The 18158-nt window shown below is 37.5% G+C and overlaps 1 protein-coding gene across 1 annotated transcript; it reads right to left on the reverse strand.

The window, feature by feature from the left end:
- Positions 1 to 169: 169 nt before the first annotated feature.
- On the reverse strand, positions 170 to 17616 carry LOC121945677 (collagen alpha-1(XXVIII) chain-like). Its single transcript, XM_042489977.1, has 26 exons — positions 17494 to 17616; positions 16873 to 17015; positions 15351 to 15916; positions 13413 to 13433; positions 13263 to 13322; positions 13085 to 13138; positions 12473 to 12517; positions 12358 to 12384; positions 12097 to 12141; positions 11973 to 12017; positions 9774 to 9827; positions 8764 to 8832; positions 7768 to 7836; positions 6423 to 6491; positions 5079 to 5147; positions 4910 to 4978; positions 4490 to 4558; positions 4100 to 4168; positions 2702 to 2773; positions 2546 to 2614; positions 2363 to 2434; positions 1532 to 1600; positions 1305 to 1373; positions 1084 to 1221; positions 403 to 471; positions 170 to 313 (listed from the first exon to the last, which is right to left on the reverse strand). Exons 1-26 carry the CDS (start codon positions 17496 to 17498, stop codon positions 170 to 172), a joined length of 2250 nt encoding a protein of 749 aa, XP_042345911.1. The 5' UTR covers positions 17499 to 17616.
- Between the last annotated feature and the right edge of the window lie 542 nt (positions 17617 to 18158).

The raw sequence follows: 18158 nt of genomic DNA on the forward strand, positions 1-18158 counted from the left end.
TCCATATCCATGTGACCTAACTCTCCCAAAACCACAATCACAAAAAATAATAAAAATATCTAAGAACTGCCCAAAATCATAATAATCTAACTCCAACAAAACTTTTACTACGTTTTAAAAACAGACTAATAACTCTCCAGTGAGTCCAGTCAGGTGATACAGTACAGCACTAATAAACTGCCGAATGCAGCTGATTTTCAAGATCAAACTTGAAGAGTCTGCAGCCGACAGCGTTCAGTGTTACCTTTGGTCCTTGGATCCCCTCTCCAGGTAACCCCTGTGCTCCAGGTGGTCCCATCTGTCCAACCAAACCCTGCAGGAAATTCAAGGGGTTAATACATTTATAGTTCAGATACAACAAAAAATTAAAATACAAGCCGATGTGACTATAGATCAGACTACCTTCGGACCAATGAGGCCAATTCCTGGTGGCCCAGCAGGTCCAGGAGGTCCAGGCAAACCTCTGTCCCCCTGAACAGGGACACAGTGATAGATATTTGTCATTAACATCAGAAATACAATCTCAGATGGAAAGAAAAAAAAATAAAATAAATACAATTATTAAATTTTAACTATTTATACAGTGTTAATTTATCTCACAAGAAAACACGTTTTGGACAAATTTCTGAGAAAATTAAATCTTTTTTAGAGTAAAATGATGATAACATTAAAGCATTTGTGATTTTAAAAAATATATAAAATAGAGGATAAAATAAATAAAATAAAATAAAATAAACTGATTGAAACTGCAAGCTTTGACCAGATAAAACAACCATCACTTAAAAACATATTTTAGGAGAAAGCAATGGTAATGAGATGTGTGTCAAGATTTTATTTGAAGGTTTTAACTAATGTGAGATTTTCCGACAGACAACAAATGTTTGTGTTTATCATCTAACCTCCTGAGACTACACGCTGACAATTCAACAAAATCGAAATATTCTCAGAAGAAAAACAAAAAAAAAAAACAATAAAGAAAATCCCCAGAAATGTGAAGGTGGCTTCTGTAACAGAAATAACAATATTATTTTTTTTTTGGATGACACTGTCCTTGTTTTGTGTTTTCTCCAGGTGATCTTTTACCTTTGGTCCAGGTAAACCGACGCCATCTGATCCGGTCTCTCCTATCAGACCAGGAGGTCCTGGAAGTCCTGGAGGACCGGGGTACCCGTCACCTTTCTGTCCAGGTATCCCAGCAGGCCCCGGTGACCCTCTGTCCCCCTGCAAACCAAAACATGTCACTTTTTTCCATCAACACTTTTCCTGTGAGGATCAGTGAGGAGTAAACCTGAACCTGGACTCACCTTTGGTCCAGTTAAACCAATCCCCTGCTCCCCCACAGCTCCAGCTGGGCCTCGTTGTCCCGGTTCTCCCTGACAGAAACCAGAAGTAGATGTATGAACAAACCTGTTGTTGTTGTTGTTGTTGTTGTTGTTGTTGTTGCTGTTGTTGTTGCTGTTGTTGTTGCTGTTGTTGTTGTTGTTGTTGTTGACAGTCACAGCAGCTGTTTGTTTCCATCATACAGACTCACCTTGGCACCGGCCATACCCCTCCCTGGAGGTCCAGGCACACCTGGTGGTCCTATGATTCCTGGTTCCCCCTGAAAACCCAAACGCTCATCAGGTGAACACACGGACAAGCTGAGACCCCTGCTGTGTCATTTAAAAAATAATTTAGCTTTGAATCATATTTACAGTTACTTTACAGTTTGTGTCTACTGTGGTTTGATGAAAATATTAATCGGTACAATTATTATCTGCGATATCTGCGATAAATAAATGCCATTATATGAATATTTCAAAGACAGTATTTTAATGCAAAATAGAACCTAAATTCAACTATCTTGGTGTATTTGTTATAGTTAATGTTAATTCTTTGTTAATAATTTCATTTCCAGTTAAGTTTACTTGTTACAAATGACACATTTGCAGTTACTGTACCTTAGATAATTACATTAATTGTCCATAAAACACATCTTTATATAACTATTTAATAATACATTTTTAGGAATATTTCCCTGAAGTGCGTATATCAAACGAACGTCTCCCAATATATTGCTGATAGCTATATTTTTATCATCAAATATCAATATTGGCCCTGAAATGTGGTTTCATACAAGTACAAGTCCTACATTTACTTAAATATAAACACAAAGGCCTCAAAATATGTAGTATAGTAGTATATAATATATTAAAGTATATTTCTCTCTCAAATGCAGTGAAGTAGAAAATAAATAAATTAGCATAAAATTGAATCACTCAAGTTATGTTCAAGTAAGTACTTGAGTACAGTATTGAAGTAAATGTACTTAGTTACATTGTTGTTAATTGTACTTAGTTACATCAGATTTGTATGTTCTTACCTTTGACCCCATCGGACCCACAGGACCGACTGCACCTGGCTGTCCCCTGGTCCCCCTGTCCCCTCTGTCTCCCTGCAAAAATAACACAAAACTGTGTTCATGTTCTTCAAAACTATTCTCTGATTTATGCTTTCAGATTTTTCATTTATTCGTTCTTTATCAACGCTGAAAAATGTCTGTTACCTTCACTCCAGGTACGCCTTTACCAGGAGCACCGTCAGGGCCCCTGGGCCCCGGCAACCCGACGTCGCCCTGCCGTCATTTCGAAAAACATCGGTAAGAAACATTAATATGTTAAAATTTTGAAAAAGAGAAAACAGGTTTAGGTTATGATGTCACCTTTTGTCCCGGGGCTCCGTCCTCTCCTGGCTCACCTGGTATACCTGATAACCCCTCTGACCCCGGGTCGCCCTGAGAGAGCAAAAAATGCAGAAAAATTCAATAAAGTACTGAAATGAAATATTATAGAAATATTGAAATGACTAATTTATTTAATCCTTAGGGCCCGCTTCAATATTACACACACTCATATCGCTCCGCGCACAAAATACACTTTTCAAAATCAAGCTTTAAAAAATATTACACATTAATATTATTTTTTTTTCATTGAGTAAATTTTGGTTGAGGTTTTTCTGGTTTTTGTCATGATGCCACAAGGTTTAAAAAAAAAGATTTAAAAAATAATTATTTTCCATATACCACATGCAAAGTGGATTTTTTTTTTTTTTTTTTTTTGCTGATGACAGTTTGGGATATGTTAAAAAAAATGACATCATCCATTAAAAAAAATAGAAAAAAATCAAGATAAAAGCCCAGAATGACATCCAGAAATGAAACAATGCATGTTTTTATGCTTTGATGTCTGTGGGATCAAAAACTGCAGTTTGAATGTCTTTTAATGGAGCATTTTTTACGCTTAATAGTCTGAAAGTAACAATTTAGTTTCCACAGTGTATTTTAGACTTGTTGTAGGAGCTGAGCTGGAACTTCCAAGATTAAACAAAAAAGTGCAATCCTGCCAAAATGTATGCCATGTGCATGAACATAGCCAAAATCATCAAAAAAAAAAAAAAAAAGAACAATGAAAAGCAGGTTAAATGCAACAAACAGTCCTTAAGGGTTAACTTTTACAATTTTCTGACAAAAATGAGTGAGGGGGGAGAAAATACATAATTAAGAATAAAAAATAATAATAAAATACTAATTAAGTAAATGTATTATTATGGGCAATCCTCGGTTAACATAAGAGATGTCAAGTCTTCATATTCTCAGAGGAAAAAGTCCTGCGGTTCTCAGAGAAAGGCTGCTCTATTGCAATATTAATAATATCTGTCAATATTATCACAAAAATGTTGCAAGAATCTAAGGAAAAAAACTCCAAAATAACTAAATTCTTTGAATTAGGATAATGATACATTTTTTCACTTTACAGTATGACTGTAAGTTTGGATCACACGGTCTATTTTTGACTTATTTAAGGGAAACTGAGCTGGAAATAAAGATTAAACAAAAATCTTGCAGGCTCTCTCCAAAAATTAAAAAACAAAATATTCCTTCCAGCATCTCTACAGCTCACTGATTAACACATTATATCTTGTCTGATTTATAGAAAAAACTAAATGACAGTAGCTTTGTATTAAGTGTACATACACGAGAGTTATATCGATCTTTCGTCTCGCTCTCGACAGGAAATCATATTTCCTGCAGAACGAGAAGCTCAGTGATGTTCGGACTTACTTTGGGTCCTGGCTCTCCAACTCCTCTCTCACCTCTCAGTCCAGGCTCACCTGGGAGGCCCTGGTTCCCCTAAAAACAACAGTCACACTATCAGAGGGATATGTAGTAAAATTCAGGACGTGTAAAATGCTATAAAAGAATCTCTGAAATGAAGCAGAACTGAGTATGATTGATGTCTCAGATTAACCATCTGCCAATAACATCCAGCTGCCAGGCTTTTGATTGACAGGTCAGCTGTTTAACAGGCGATTTTTCGCTAAAATATGCAAAACAATTTAGACGCAATCAGACGGAGAATCGGCTGACTGTCAGTCACAGACAGTATGTGAGCTTCTGTTTCTGAGACAAACATCCTGTTAGTTAAAGGACGCCCTGTCCCCCCCGTCTTACCTTTGTTCCTGTTATACCAATACCTGGAGCTCCTCTGGGGCCTGTAGGTCCACCTGGGCCCTGATCCCCCTGCAAGACAAACAGCGTGAAGTGAGCAGGTCAGTTTTGTAGTTCATGATCTCTCTGGCCTACGACAGCGTAACAGGCCATTTTAGATAAAAATAAATAAATATTAAAAAACAGGGCAATATTCTGAGAGAAAAACTAGGAATGTTTTAGATTAATGTCACAAATTTGTGAGAAGAAAATTGCAAATTTCAGAGAAAAAAGTCAGATGTTCTCTTACTTTTTTGAGGAAAAAAACCCCCCCGAAAAATTGTCTTTTTTTCTTTTCTCTTTTTTACATGTTCGAAATAAATCAAATCAAATCAAACACTCCTGGGCAGCACCTAAATGTCCGACCTGCATTAATGCTTTTACCTTTTCTCCTTGAAGTCCTAAACCTGGAGCACCGAGTGGACCTGGAAACCCCGGCGGCCCGAAATTTCCCTGACGAACAGCACACACAGTGATCAAAGATCCAGCTCTGCATCAGAGGAGACGTGGGTGAGTACTCAAAGTCTAGTAAACATTTTCTACTCTAGTTTACCTTTTCACCTTTGACCCCAACTCCAGGGGGTCCCCGGTTGCCCCTGGGCCCCTCGTATCCTCGATCGCCCTAAAACAAAAGGCGGAGAGTGTTACATACTGTAGATTTAATCGTGAATGAGCTTCACACATGTGCAGCACGTTTTACATCTGAGGTTTTGCAAAAGCCAATATTGTAAATTCCTGAGTAAATACACAATGTTTTGTGGAACATTTTCTGGTTCTAGTTTCTATCTAACAGTCTGTTCTGCACCTGCAGAGAACATTATTGAGATGCATTTGCACACATCTGAGCTCTTCATCTCCACCGTCAATATCCAGACTCTTCCTCCGCTTCAGTTAAATATTTATTTAATGTTCATTTTAACAGCGACACATGGACCGATGCCACATACCAGAGGGTTTATAGCCCGAGCCCGTTGGCAGCTCTCGTCAATAGAAAAGCCTCTATAAAAATACAACACACTTACAAAAGAACAATATAAAAATCAATGAAAAACAAAACAAAACATAAGGAAAAAAAGTGATTTAATGGCAATTGCAGATCTCAAAAAAAGTATTTTACAATTGACTATAACCTTTTAAAACTGTTTATTAGAAGGCTTTGTTGCTTATTTGATACTGATTGGTTAATTACAGCATGCAACAGTCTGTTATTTATTTATTTTTCAATCATGCATTTTGTTGTTTCCTCAAGAAAAATAATGTTTTTGACAAACTAAACCATGGCGGATAAAGTTACATGCACACCTGATAACAGGTGACAAGATAGTAAAAGTATATTAAAGAACAAATTATTAATTAACAGGAGAGAAAATAAAAGTATAAAGAAGATAATTCACACAACAGGTTTGTTCACCTGCACAAGATTGACACAACGGACATACTGTGTGTATGAGGCCACTTTAAGGCACATTTATCAAAGCCTAAATAATAAATGAATACATAAATGAATAAATAAATTTTAAAAAATGAACCTCTCCACACCTTGTCTGGGTCTATTTCCCAATAACGACCTGCTTGCTGTACATTATTTCTTAATAAGTATCAGAAACAGAAATCGGTTTTATAAGTAGGTTTTCTCATACAGAGAATTTGCCTTTGTGTTTTTGTGCATAACAATCAAAATAGTAAGAGAAAAAAAGTACTACAAAATTAAAAAAATCACAAATGTGAAAATTTGCAATAAAATATGTAAAATGTATCACTTTTCAAATGATAAAGGATGAAATATGTAGAAATATTGACTCAGGAATGTGCAGCAAAATCAAGATCAATATGTAGTTTACTTACTGTACTTGAGAAACCCTCCTTTAGTCAACACACAGTGTAAAACTTGACCCACCTTTGGCCCTGGAAGCCCCTCTCCAGGTGGTCCAGAGTTCCCCTGTGCTCCGGGTGGTCCTGGGGGGCCCTGAAACAAACAACTTGTAGTAAAAATCTACATGTGTGAAAGCTTCAGTAAATGCAGACACAAAATACTCCAGAGGCGTCTGATAAATATCTGTGTGGTTCTGCATGAGACAGAATAAAGCTGCGCTGTAGAGAAACTGCATGTTGTGACCTCCAGGTGGCAGCAGCGGTTTGAAAACTGATCAAAACCTCACTTTTTTTTTTCCTCACATGTGAGAAAAAATGCTCATGTTTGACGACTTGGCTATTGTGTGTCATTTTTAATAACACAGGAAAACCTGCGTATGTGATGTAGCTTCTCTGGATGTTCACTTACTGCTCTTCAGGAAAAGATTCAGTGCAGAGGTTTACTTTTTTCCACCCACGGTCTCTTAATGCATTACCAAAAATCTCTGTTTCAGCAGATTGTGTTTGGCCTTCAGTGGTGTAATGTAATGGAAACGGTTAGATTACAACAATTACCCAAGTATTTTTTTTAGATTATTTTTGGGGGATTTTTTCCTTCATTAACAGGACAGCTGTAGAATGACAGGAAGTGTGGGAGAGAGATGGGGGTTTGTACGCGGCAAAGGGCCACAGGCTGGAATCGAACCTGTGCCGCTGCGTCGGCATATGCGGCGCACACTCCAGCAGGTGAGCTACAAGCCGCCCCTCAAGTACTGTATTTAAGTACAATTTTGAGGTACTTTTTTTATACTTCTGCTCCATAACATTTCAGAGGGAATGTGTTACCTTTTACTCCATTACATTTATCCAACTATATACTATTACTACTATTACTACTTACTACTACTACTACTACTACTAATAATAATTATAATAATAATTATAATAATAATAAATAAATAAATAAAATAAATAAAAATACTGATAAATTAGATCTATAAGTCTTTTGTATATAATTGTAAGCATGATACAAATAAATTAAGACTATTAATAAGGAATACAATCTATGTATGAGATGTGATGTTAAAACGCTGCTGATGTGTCAAAGCAACAGTAATATTATTTTATCTGATTATACGTATAAAAATATAACACTTTCAGAAGGAGTACTTTGCCCGATAAGTACTTTTACTTTTAATATTTTAATTGCACTTTGCAGATAATACCTTTGTGATTATACTTGAGTAAAATTTTGAATGCAGGACTTTGAAACTTGAAAGAGAGTATTTTTAGAGAGCAGCAATGCTGTCTTATTTGAGTAAAAGATATGAGTGCTTTTGTGTTTTTAATTAATTTACTGCTACGCATTAAAGTACGTGTTTCATACTCACCGGTAGTCCTGGTTCTCCGATCCCAACAGGACCTACAGGACCTGATCTCCCCTGAATTCCTTTTTCACCCTGTAAGCAGCAAACAGCAACTCTCAGTAACATTTTCTAGTAACTCATTAACCCTTTGTAACCTGAGTAAATTGGCTTGATGGCAACAAGCAACTTAACAAGACAAGGCCCAAAAATTCACAAAAAGTAAGTCAAACAGTTACTAGAAAATCATCTATGCACATAAAAGGAAGAAGAAAAAGTGAAAATTGCCTAAAAACATGCTGAAAACAATGTATATATATATATATATATATATATATATATAATATATTATATAATATTATATTATATTATATATATTATATAATATTTTATATTATATTATATTATTATATATATATATTATATTGTATATATTAAATTTATATTATATAATTTTTCTCTAACATAACTTCACATGTAAAATTACTGTTATTACATTTCTATTTACATTTACATTTCTGGATTTTCTGGATAATTTTCAGCCGTCTCTTTTTAAAAGCTAATTTTTAGGTAATTTTCTTTCCACCTTTTACTAATTTATTGTAATTTGTGGAACATTTCTTGGCAAGTTGGTCATTGCCTTTTTTTCTGCATGTTTACAAAAGAAATGAAATCAATTTTCTCAGGTTCTCAAAGGGTCAAACGGCTTGTGAAAGGTGTCTGAATGCAGCATAAGAAAACTGACGTTGGTCCAGGTTTCAAAGGGTTAACGAATAATCATATTTATTCTCTCTGTCACTATCAGAGAAAACAACTCTCCAGCTGCTGGTGGTCTTCAATTCTTTAAATGAGCCAATGAGTGGGAAAGTAGAGAATAAACGACTTACTTATGAGTTGTATTTCATATAAAGAAATTATAAAAATAAATGTTACGAACACAGAAAAATGGCAACAACAATTATACTAATTTTTTTAGGCACAATTTCGATGTAGAGGACGCTTTACTGGGAATGTTGTAGTTACCTTGGCTCCTGGGAATCCGATCCCAAAGTCCCCCGGTGGTCCAGAAGCACCGGTGGGCCCTCTGTCCCCCTGTGACCAGTAAACAAGTTCAGATGTTAGTGTGTCATTTGCAACAGTTAAACACTGAAAACAGATCTGAAATTAAGTATGTTTTACACGCAGCAACTTCTGCAAGAAGAACCTCAAGCTCGAGCTTCTTTTCTATCTTGTTTGCAGGATTTTAAATGCAGTACATTTTTCCATTAGGAAGTAAACAAATAGTGCTCTCCCCAGTCTTTTAAAATGCTTACAAAATAAAGTTAAATGCTATGAAACTAATAAATTAGGTTTGTGTCATTTGCAGTGATATTTGTTGGAAAATACTATAAAAATACACATAATACTCGTCTCTTCATCAGCTCCTAAAGTCTTGATTCAACCTTTTATGGCATTTAGGAAATAAAGACCAGTCCTTTGTTCTTTCTGTAAAACTTGCTCTGGATTAATGTCTGGACTTTTCCAGGATGTGCGATAAATCACATTACATTTCATCTGTATAAAGACATCTTTGTCAGAAAGCTCTATGGTGATGGAGGCAACAGCATCTTATTAGCCCTTGGCGCTCATTTTAAAGGTCGTTTTTTTCTGAAGATACAAATGTTGTGTGGGAAAGTGTCTGGGAAGCGCTGAACTATTCTGAGGATGAATAACCTTCATTGGTTGACTAGATAATCATGCTTTTACAGACAGATTGCTCTGTATCTTTGGGGTGTTGATGGATTTAATTTCTCATTACAAAATTAAAATATTGCATTTCTTAAAAAAAGCTCTTTAAATATTAAAGGAATAGTTCAATATGTTGGGAGTTATGCTTGCCTGAATCGATAAACCGCCAAAAAATAATCCTCACACATACCCTCAAGTGTTCTTTTTACATTTCTGTTTTCGCACAAACAGGGTTAGTGAGTTTTAAGGTGTGGCCAGGTGTATTTATGAAACAGCTTACCCTTGAGGTTTTGAGGAAAACTTACTTTAGGTCCTGGTGGTCCCTCAGGTCCCATGTCACCTGGAAGTCCTATTGCACCCTGCAAAACAAATTTAAAATTTGTGTGCAGTTCCACAAGACAACATGAAAGTTTTTTCAACAACATTCAACAGAAATGACCTTAAATCTGAGAAATGTACTGAAATCCAAAAAAACATCCTAAAATCCTGAAGTCCTAAATTTCTAAAATGTCCTAAAATCCTAAAACATCTCAAAATCCTTGAAATGTCCTAAAATTTTAGAAATGTCTTAAAATACATAGAAATGTCCTAAAATCCTACAAAAGTCTCAAAATCCTTGAAATATTCTTAAATTTTAGAAATGTCCTTAAATTTCAGAAATGTCCTAAAATCCTACAAGTGTCTTAAAATCCTTGAAATGTCCCAGAATTTGAGAAATGTCCTAAAATCATTAAAATGTCCAAAAATCCTAAAACATCTCAAAATCTTTAAAAACAAACATCCCAAAATTCTACAAATGTTCTAAAATCCTACAAGTCTTAAAACATTCTAAAATTTTAGAAATGTGCTAAAATCCAACAAAAGTCTTTATATCCTAGACACGTCCCAAAATTCTAGAAATCCTAAAATCCTAAAATGCTAGAAATCCTAAAACACCTAAAAAAAATCCTAGAAACATTTTAGACCTGCTTAAAATTCATAGAAATGTCCTAAAATTCTAGAAATGTACTAAAATCCTACAAAAGTCTTGAAATCCTAGAATTGTCCTAAAACATGCATGAGGCTCCTGTGACTGGCCCCTGGCCCCTGGCCCCTGGCCTCCTGTCATTTTGTAAAATTGTCCCCAAAGCGAAGAAAGTTGAGTATTCCTGATGTATGATCTTGAAATCTCGCCTCCATGTCATATGACCAAGCTGCAGGTCAAAACCGGTTCCCTGAAATCACTAAAATCAACATCCACGGCTTTCATGTCCTTGAACTCTCGGGCCAAACTCACAAAATAACAAGGTTATACTGACACTGTGCCAGTAGCACAGAGGAGGAAGAGTGGTGCTGGGCGGCCAGGTCCCTGCACTAATCCCACCACACAAAGTCTGTTCCTGCAGAAGAATAATATCCTGCAAGCCTGGATTCACTGCTTTGGATAGCCACATTAGTATCAGGATTACCCATAATCCAATATTCACATTCCATTAGTGCAGAGATGAATAAGAGACAAATTCCACTTCCATTTTTCATATTAGGGAGCGAACAGCCGGTCTGATGTCTGTGTATCAATATGAGCAGCATGCAGGCAGTAAACTGTTATGGAGCACTAAGTTTAAGGATGGGAGTGACAAAAACTTCATTTTAACAATTAAAAATCCTCTCATTTGGAAAAAAAAAAATGGTGTAAACTAGAATGATAAATAGTAAAACTCTTAAATGAATCTATGTATATGTCAGTAAAAATGATTTAAAAATGAAAAGTTTAATTATTTAAAGAAGCTTTAGAGTCTACAGCCACGTTTCAGCTCTGTGAGGCTGCACTTCGACACAGACCTGCTTCGAGCTAAATGCTAACACGCTCATTATGTCAAAACTAACACGCTGATGTTTAGCAGGTGTCGTGTTTCGACGTTGGTAATTAGCAATAAATAAGGAGCACAGCTGCTGAAACTGAGACCAAACTTATAACTTCTGTTGCATATTTCTCACCCAAAATGTCTTTAGAAACATATTTTGGTTTACCGTCTCACTGTAACTTAAAATCGATTATCAACTAGCTGCCATATTGCTTCCTGTCGAAAAACAAAAACTAAAATCAGACCAGCTCGCATTACTTCACCCAACCAGCGGGGGGCTTTGTTGGTCTTGTGCGGCGCAGTGCATTATGGTAGTTGTAGGTTTTCTACCTTTCGAGCAAAAGAGAATATCACGGTGCCTTTTTCTCTGTTTCTGTTTCCGACATCCTAGTTAAATGAAAAAATCTTTTCCAGCAGTAAAAAGGCTTCTCTAAATAAACTTTTAGCCTGTTTACATCATAAATTACGTGATTCCTGAACTCTCATACTGACATAGAATTGCTGCATTCATGTGACGTCGGAAGGTCGTAGTTTCCGAGTTGGGAGTTTTGGATTTACTTTCATCGTGAGACAGGGCGTTTGGCCTCAGTCGAGGTCTGCGCTCACCGAGAGCCATTCTAGTTATTAATGTCAAACTGTGTAACTTAATTGTCAGATCACCTGTTCTCCTTTTGATCCTCGCTGGCCTGGACGTCCCTCAGGTCCCTGCAAAATGACACATAATTAATTACGAGGGACGAATCTGTGGTCTTGACTGAAATAATGTTGTTAATAAAGTTCATACAGTGTCACCCTTTTCCCCGGGAGCGCCACAGTCTCCTCTCTCCCCCTAAAAGACCAAACACAGGATTAGACCCTCAGCTAATTATTTTAGGACATCATTATACTCGATGAGAATAAAAACAGCTGCCGATAATAATTAATATAGTAAGTAAGTAAAGCTTTATCTATTTAGTGCATTTTAAAACATACAGTTACAAACACGTGTTGAAATAAATCAGTGAATGAATGAGTGAATTAATTAGTTTCAATAAATTACACGTACCTTGTTGCCCTTGTAACCTGGACGACCCTGTAAAAGGTGCAACAGTTTTAAAATCTGCTTTTCTGCTAAAAACAAGCATATTACTTGGTAGTTAAATATTTATTTATTTATTTACCTCTGGACCATCATTTCCAGGTCGACCGTTCAAGCCAGGTTCTCCCTTATTTCCAAAAATAAAAAATAAAATGAACTTACAATGAGCTGCACAAAGTCAGACATTAACCCTTTAAAACCTTTAGTGACATCACTTCTTGCACTGCCTTTAAATGCTTTTCACTAATAATTCAGCCTTTGCACTCAGAGCAAATTGGTACAATTTCTTTCAAAAACATGATGCAACATGCAACTTGATAATAAATGTTCCACAAATTGCAAGAAATTAGTAGAGTTACAAATTTATTTATAAAAAAGCTAGGGAAAATAAAGAAAAAAGCTAGGGATAAATATATTCATAATTATCATATATAAAATTATTTTACAGAATTATTTTAAGCACTTTTTTCCAAGTCTTTGCCTTGTTTCTTGTTTTTTTCCACTACTTTTTTCATTTTTTTTAAAACAAATTTTGTAACACATTTTCGTGTAATTTTCTATACAAATTTCTTGCTAAATTTTGGGTAATTTCTTATTTGCTCATTGCCTTCTTCCATGTTTTTGAAAGAAATCAGGCCAATTTACTTAGGGTTTTAAAGGGTTAAAAAGTGTGTCTTTGTGTGTGATGGCTTACCCTCCCTCCTTTTGGACCAGGTGACCCTCTGAAGCCTGGGTCCCCTTTTCTACCCTGAAATCAGTACAGTAAAGTCATAAGATGTAAAAGCCAAGATGATGCTCTGTAAATGTGCGACGGCGAAATACAGATCCCAAAATGTTGATAGTAAAGATTACAGTTTTTGTACATAACTCACCGGACTTCCTGGAGGGCCCCTCTCTCCTCTCTCACACAAACACACCTGAGCCTGGGGACACTAACAGAGAGAAAAATACAAAGTCAGTGCTTCTTTTTTAAAACTAATCAGTTGTAGAAGTAAAATACTAGATTGCTTTGAAAGACTTACCCCTTCAAATGCAACTGCACCCTGAAGGCAAAACATGACACAAAAAAAGTCAATTTCAGTTCAATAACCCACAGAAAAGATCAATCGGTGCCTTTGTGTTAGATATTGTCTTCCCTCAACACTGTTTTGTGTCTTTCTTGCATGCTATAATCGTGAATGAATAATATCACACATTTCTGGAAAGCAGAACAAGCCGTGCCACTCTCTCAGACAGGTCCTGACCTCCTGCAAATGCATTTGACATTTCTGCGTGTGGAAAATGCAAAGCAGGCGGGGAAGCCCCTTCACGCAGACACAACTTGTCACAGAGATGTGAACCCGCTGTGAGGACAGAACATGCAGAAAAAGAGGAATATAAACGCCTCTGCATGACCCTGTCACTGACTATGTTTACGTGCATAAAATATTCCCATTTTTGCACGTATTCTGAAAGAGTAAAAAGTTCTACTAAGCTGTTAACCCTTTGAGACCTGGACCTGTAGTTTTCTTGCGCATCAAGATGCGTATCTCAAGTATTTAAACCTTTGAAACCTGAACAAACTGGTTTGGTTTCTTAAAACACGGGGAAAAGGCAATGAGCAACTTAGCAAGAAATGTCCTGCAAAAAGTGAAATAAAATTTAAAAAAATAAAATAAAATGAGAAAATTCTCAAAAAACAGAGGAAAAGTCTAGTTTTAATTCTGTATTTAAAATTGTGTTACAGAAAAATAAACAAGTACATTTATTTAACTAAGGTAATGTCCTTGTTCATTTGTTTTAAAATTATTATTCCTTCATGTTATTTTCAGTTTTGTTTTGTTGTTTTTTTCCAGGTAATTTCACAGGCACTGAAGTTACTTCTTGTAACTTTTGACTAACATCTTACTAATTTTTGGGCCATTTCTCAAGTTGCTCATTGCTTTTCTCCTGTTTTTGAAAGAAATTCAGCCAATTTGCTCAGGTTTCAAAGGGTTAACAGGTCTAATGAAAATGAATATCCCACTAATATTCCAGTTTACATGCAGCCGTGCAAACTCCAAATAATGTACACATGTCGTTTATCAGGTCAAAATATGGAAACCTGAAATGCCTAGAGCCGCTTGTTATTTTGCTTCTTTGCATCAAAATAGGATTTTTTTTTTCTTTTGCCAATATTTGTCACTTGTGCCGGACTTGTTTGACTGTGCGAAAGCAGCCGTCTCTTTAGTCACATGATCGCAGCCTTTCTGATTGCGTAGGTTGTATAATAATTCTGGTGCATTACTTTTGGTATAAGTATGAAAACAGCTTGGATGACTTTATACCGACATTTCTTGCTTTGGAAATATCAAACATAAATTAAATGTTTTTCGTGTCAACACAGGGCGGGTTTTCATTAACTTTTTAAATTGCGCCAGTTGAAACTGCGAATATAAAATCCGCCTAATGGAAACACGTCAATTTCAGTTTCACTTTTTTTGCTTTTCTAGGTCACATGATGCTATGGTTATGTGCTTGTCGATAGAAACTGGCTCCCTCATGATGCAGCAGGAGCTGCAAGAGCTGTTATTGCATCACAAAACTCTTCAAAAGTTGAGCGGATTATCCGAAAGTTTTCAATCCACAATTCCTCTGTGAAATCATGGACTATCAGCTCCCAAAAATCCCTTGTATGTTGCTGCTCCCACAAATAAGGGGCTCGCCTTTCCATTATCACTCACATAACACGCCTACGTGGCCCTGGTAATGATGGTTAGTGCGGTGGCTACAATAGAAATAAACCTGCTAATGTTTTAAACATCTGTCGCCATGTTTCTTGGAACGTTGTCGTGAGAGGAGTCACATAACATCACTTAGTGGAAACACAGTCATCTTGCTATTGTGTTTAATCGCCATTTCGAGAATAACGCTTACGTTTTGCACAAATCTGTAATGGAAACCCGCCTACAGGTGCCATCTTTACCTGAGGCGACACTCACCATCTCTTTGAACAGCTTCTCCTCCAGCTGAGGATCAAGAAGACTTTGGACAAACTGCTGAGCAGGCGTGCTGGCGATGGCCCGCAGTTTGGCGTTATTCTGGCTCTGCTGACCGATGTCTGACAAACCGACAGCAAAGAACTTAATGCCGTGACCTTTGGCCTCGGCTGCAGCTGCAATCACATCAGGGTTACGGGGATGGTCGACCCCGTCCGTCATCAGCACTGCAACCCTGACGCTGTCCGCCGGCGTCTCCTGCACCAGCAGCTGCGAGGCGTTGGTGATGGCGTAGGTGGTGTAGGTGCCGTGGCCGATGTAGGTCATGGTGCTGACTTGACTGTGAAATAAATCCAGGTCTTTCCAGGCTGAGAATCGGTGCTCTATGGACACAGAGCTGCTGTACTGAAGCGCGGCCATTCGTATCTTCAGCGTCCAGCCGGCGACCTGCAGCATAGAGAGGCGGGTGCTGAAGCTCAACACGAAGGCCTTCTGCTTCTCAAACAGGAATATTTTTGCACTCTCCGAGCTGTCCAGGATGAACGCCACCTCCAACGAACATGTCAGACCTGTGAGAGGAGGAAACCCACAAAAACTCAAGTGAATGCAAAGATTCAAAATGGAATCTGGAGAAGGTTTCAGCTGCATCGTCCTTATAGTAGATAAACTAAACTATTAATAAATCTGCAATGTAGGATGTTTTCCTACTGTTTTCCTTTGCAACATGCAGTGGTGTTCAACAATTAGCCGAGCCAACCTGTTCTCTTTCCGAAGTCTTCAAATACTGCTGCTTTTGCAGTGATTTCAGCGTAAGATCCCGACTCGAAAAGCCAACTTTCTCGGCTGTATGATACACTAATGGGCAGTGTCAGCTGAGAGCGTGGCCGGACAGAGCCGTTACGCTGCAGCAGCATGATATGCAGATAGGCAGCATGAGTTGAGAAAGCTGCCGGACGTAACCCTATGCCGCTGCTTGATTTGCAACTGATGTTTTCAGCCGATAGCGATGTAATGAAACGTGCATTTCTTGACATCACAGTGTCCATAGTGGCGTCCCAGAACGTCAACATGCATCAATATGTAGATGCGGAAGTGCACTGTTAAAGCGGCAAAATGTGACGACTTGGGATGACAATGTGTTGGCAGAGCATGTGAGAGAACTACGGTGGCCTTCGTGAAAATGGGAATGACCATAGTCTGTGTCTGGGTTACTGTAGAGACTGCATGGTAGACCAGCTGCCATGCAGATATAAATGGCTCATTCTAAGGAAACGAAAATACGATTCTTATTTTCGGGTGATTATAGAGTAATAAAAGCATGATTATCAATGTTATATTCAATTTCTGCCTGTTAACCTCTGTTATATATCTATATGTTTCTTCACCTGCCACCCAGACAAACTTTTCTTTACATGTTGCTCAGACTGATTGGAGCTGTGGATGTTGCTTTGTGAATGTCCGATCCTCCGACCTGCAGACGCTCAGTGACGCCACCAACATGTGGACAACTCATATAGAGAATTACCGTTTCCTCCATCGTCATGCAGCCTGTAGTTGTTCCTGCGTCCTGTCCTCCTTCTCTGGCCTGTGGCCTCGTGTACGAGAGCCATCAGCAGGAGGCAGAGCCCCACTCCTCTCCTCAGGTTTCCCCTCTGCAACATTTCCATCCTGGCAGAGAAAACAGTTTACAAGTCAAAATGATAAACTTACAGTGGACTCAAAGCACAAAATATTCAACCAGTATCATAAAATTCACCTGTATTACATATTGGTATCATGCATCTTTTTAACTACACACAAACACAAAGCTCTTACAGTAATGATAATAACTCAGTTTGTTTAAATTCCTGATACTGATAATGTGCTTTATATAATACTTACAATAATAGAGAGACAGAATATACAAATGCGTGTAAAGCCATAATAATTTGTGCAAACATTAATTGATTTGAACAAATGTCAAATGTTGCAAACTTTAAATAATCTGCAACAAAGTAAGATGACTTGACTAAGCTGTAATACACATTTAAGTTGTCACTCAGACTGTAACACGACACTACAAGTAAACAAATAAAGACTGTATTGGGCACCAAAAAAAAAAAAAATAAAATAAAATAAAATAAAAAAAGATATTAAACATGTTTACCTCATTTAGCTGCAGTCGGTGCTTGAAGTCCAGTCAGCTGCGGCTCTTTGGGTGGCATTTCGCCGCAAAATCAAGTCCTGTAATCCGGGCAGGGACACACTGAGGACCATCAGATGAGCTGGTGAGCTGTGTGTGTAGCCGGGGGCTCTGGGGCCGCTCCAACATTTCAGCGCCGGTCCACATCAGAGCTTGAACCACTGACCGAGAGGACTTTATGTTTTCCTGACTCTGTGGCTGTCCCCTGAGACAACAAGTCCCTGCAGGAATGCTATTGGAATATTAGAATAGTGGACTACAGTTAAATGTCTCACTCTAAAATGACGCCAACGCAGCTAATTACCCAAATAAAGCAGTCCACAAAGGTCTAACACACGTTTTTGTGAGAATATTAAAGGGCCATTGTGGCGTTTTTTTGTAAGGGGAAGTCTGTTGTGTCTGAGTCTCATGGACACATAACCTGTGCCGCTTTTTGTTGGGAGTTTTGAGGGTTAATGCAGTTTTTTTAACTTTGTGTTTTGGGTTATGCATGCATTTTGATGCTGTGCGTGAAAGTCCCTAATGAGATTATTTTACCTTTCCACTGATGCAAAAAAACAGATGTAATATGATTCCCATGTACAGTACAGATATTAAGTTTGTTTGTAGTATTGCTACTTTTTTGTGCT

The sequence above is a fragment of the Plectropomus leopardus genome, chromosome 7 (genome assembly GCF_008729295.1).
Source record: "Plectropomus leopardus isolate mb chromosome 7, YSFRI_Pleo_2.0, whole genome shotgun sequence".
In the NCBI taxonomy this organism is placed as follows: Eukaryota; Metazoa; Chordata; class Actinopteri; order Perciformes; family Serranidae; genus Plectropomus; species Plectropomus leopardus.

What these genes read in the sequence shown, in the direction of transcription:
- LOC121945677 (XM_042489977.1), bottom strand. An exon ending in GTGCAGTTGCATTTGAAGGG is followed by an intron (nt 13,323 to 13,412) that starts GTAAGTCTTTCA and finishes TCTCTCTGTTAG; the next exon opens with TGTCCCCAGGCTCAGGTGTG. An exon ending in TCGGATTCCCAGGAGCCAAG is followed by an intron (nt 7,837 to 8,763) that starts GTAACTACAACA and finishes TGCTGCTTACAG; the next exon opens with GGTGAAAAAGGAATTCAGGG.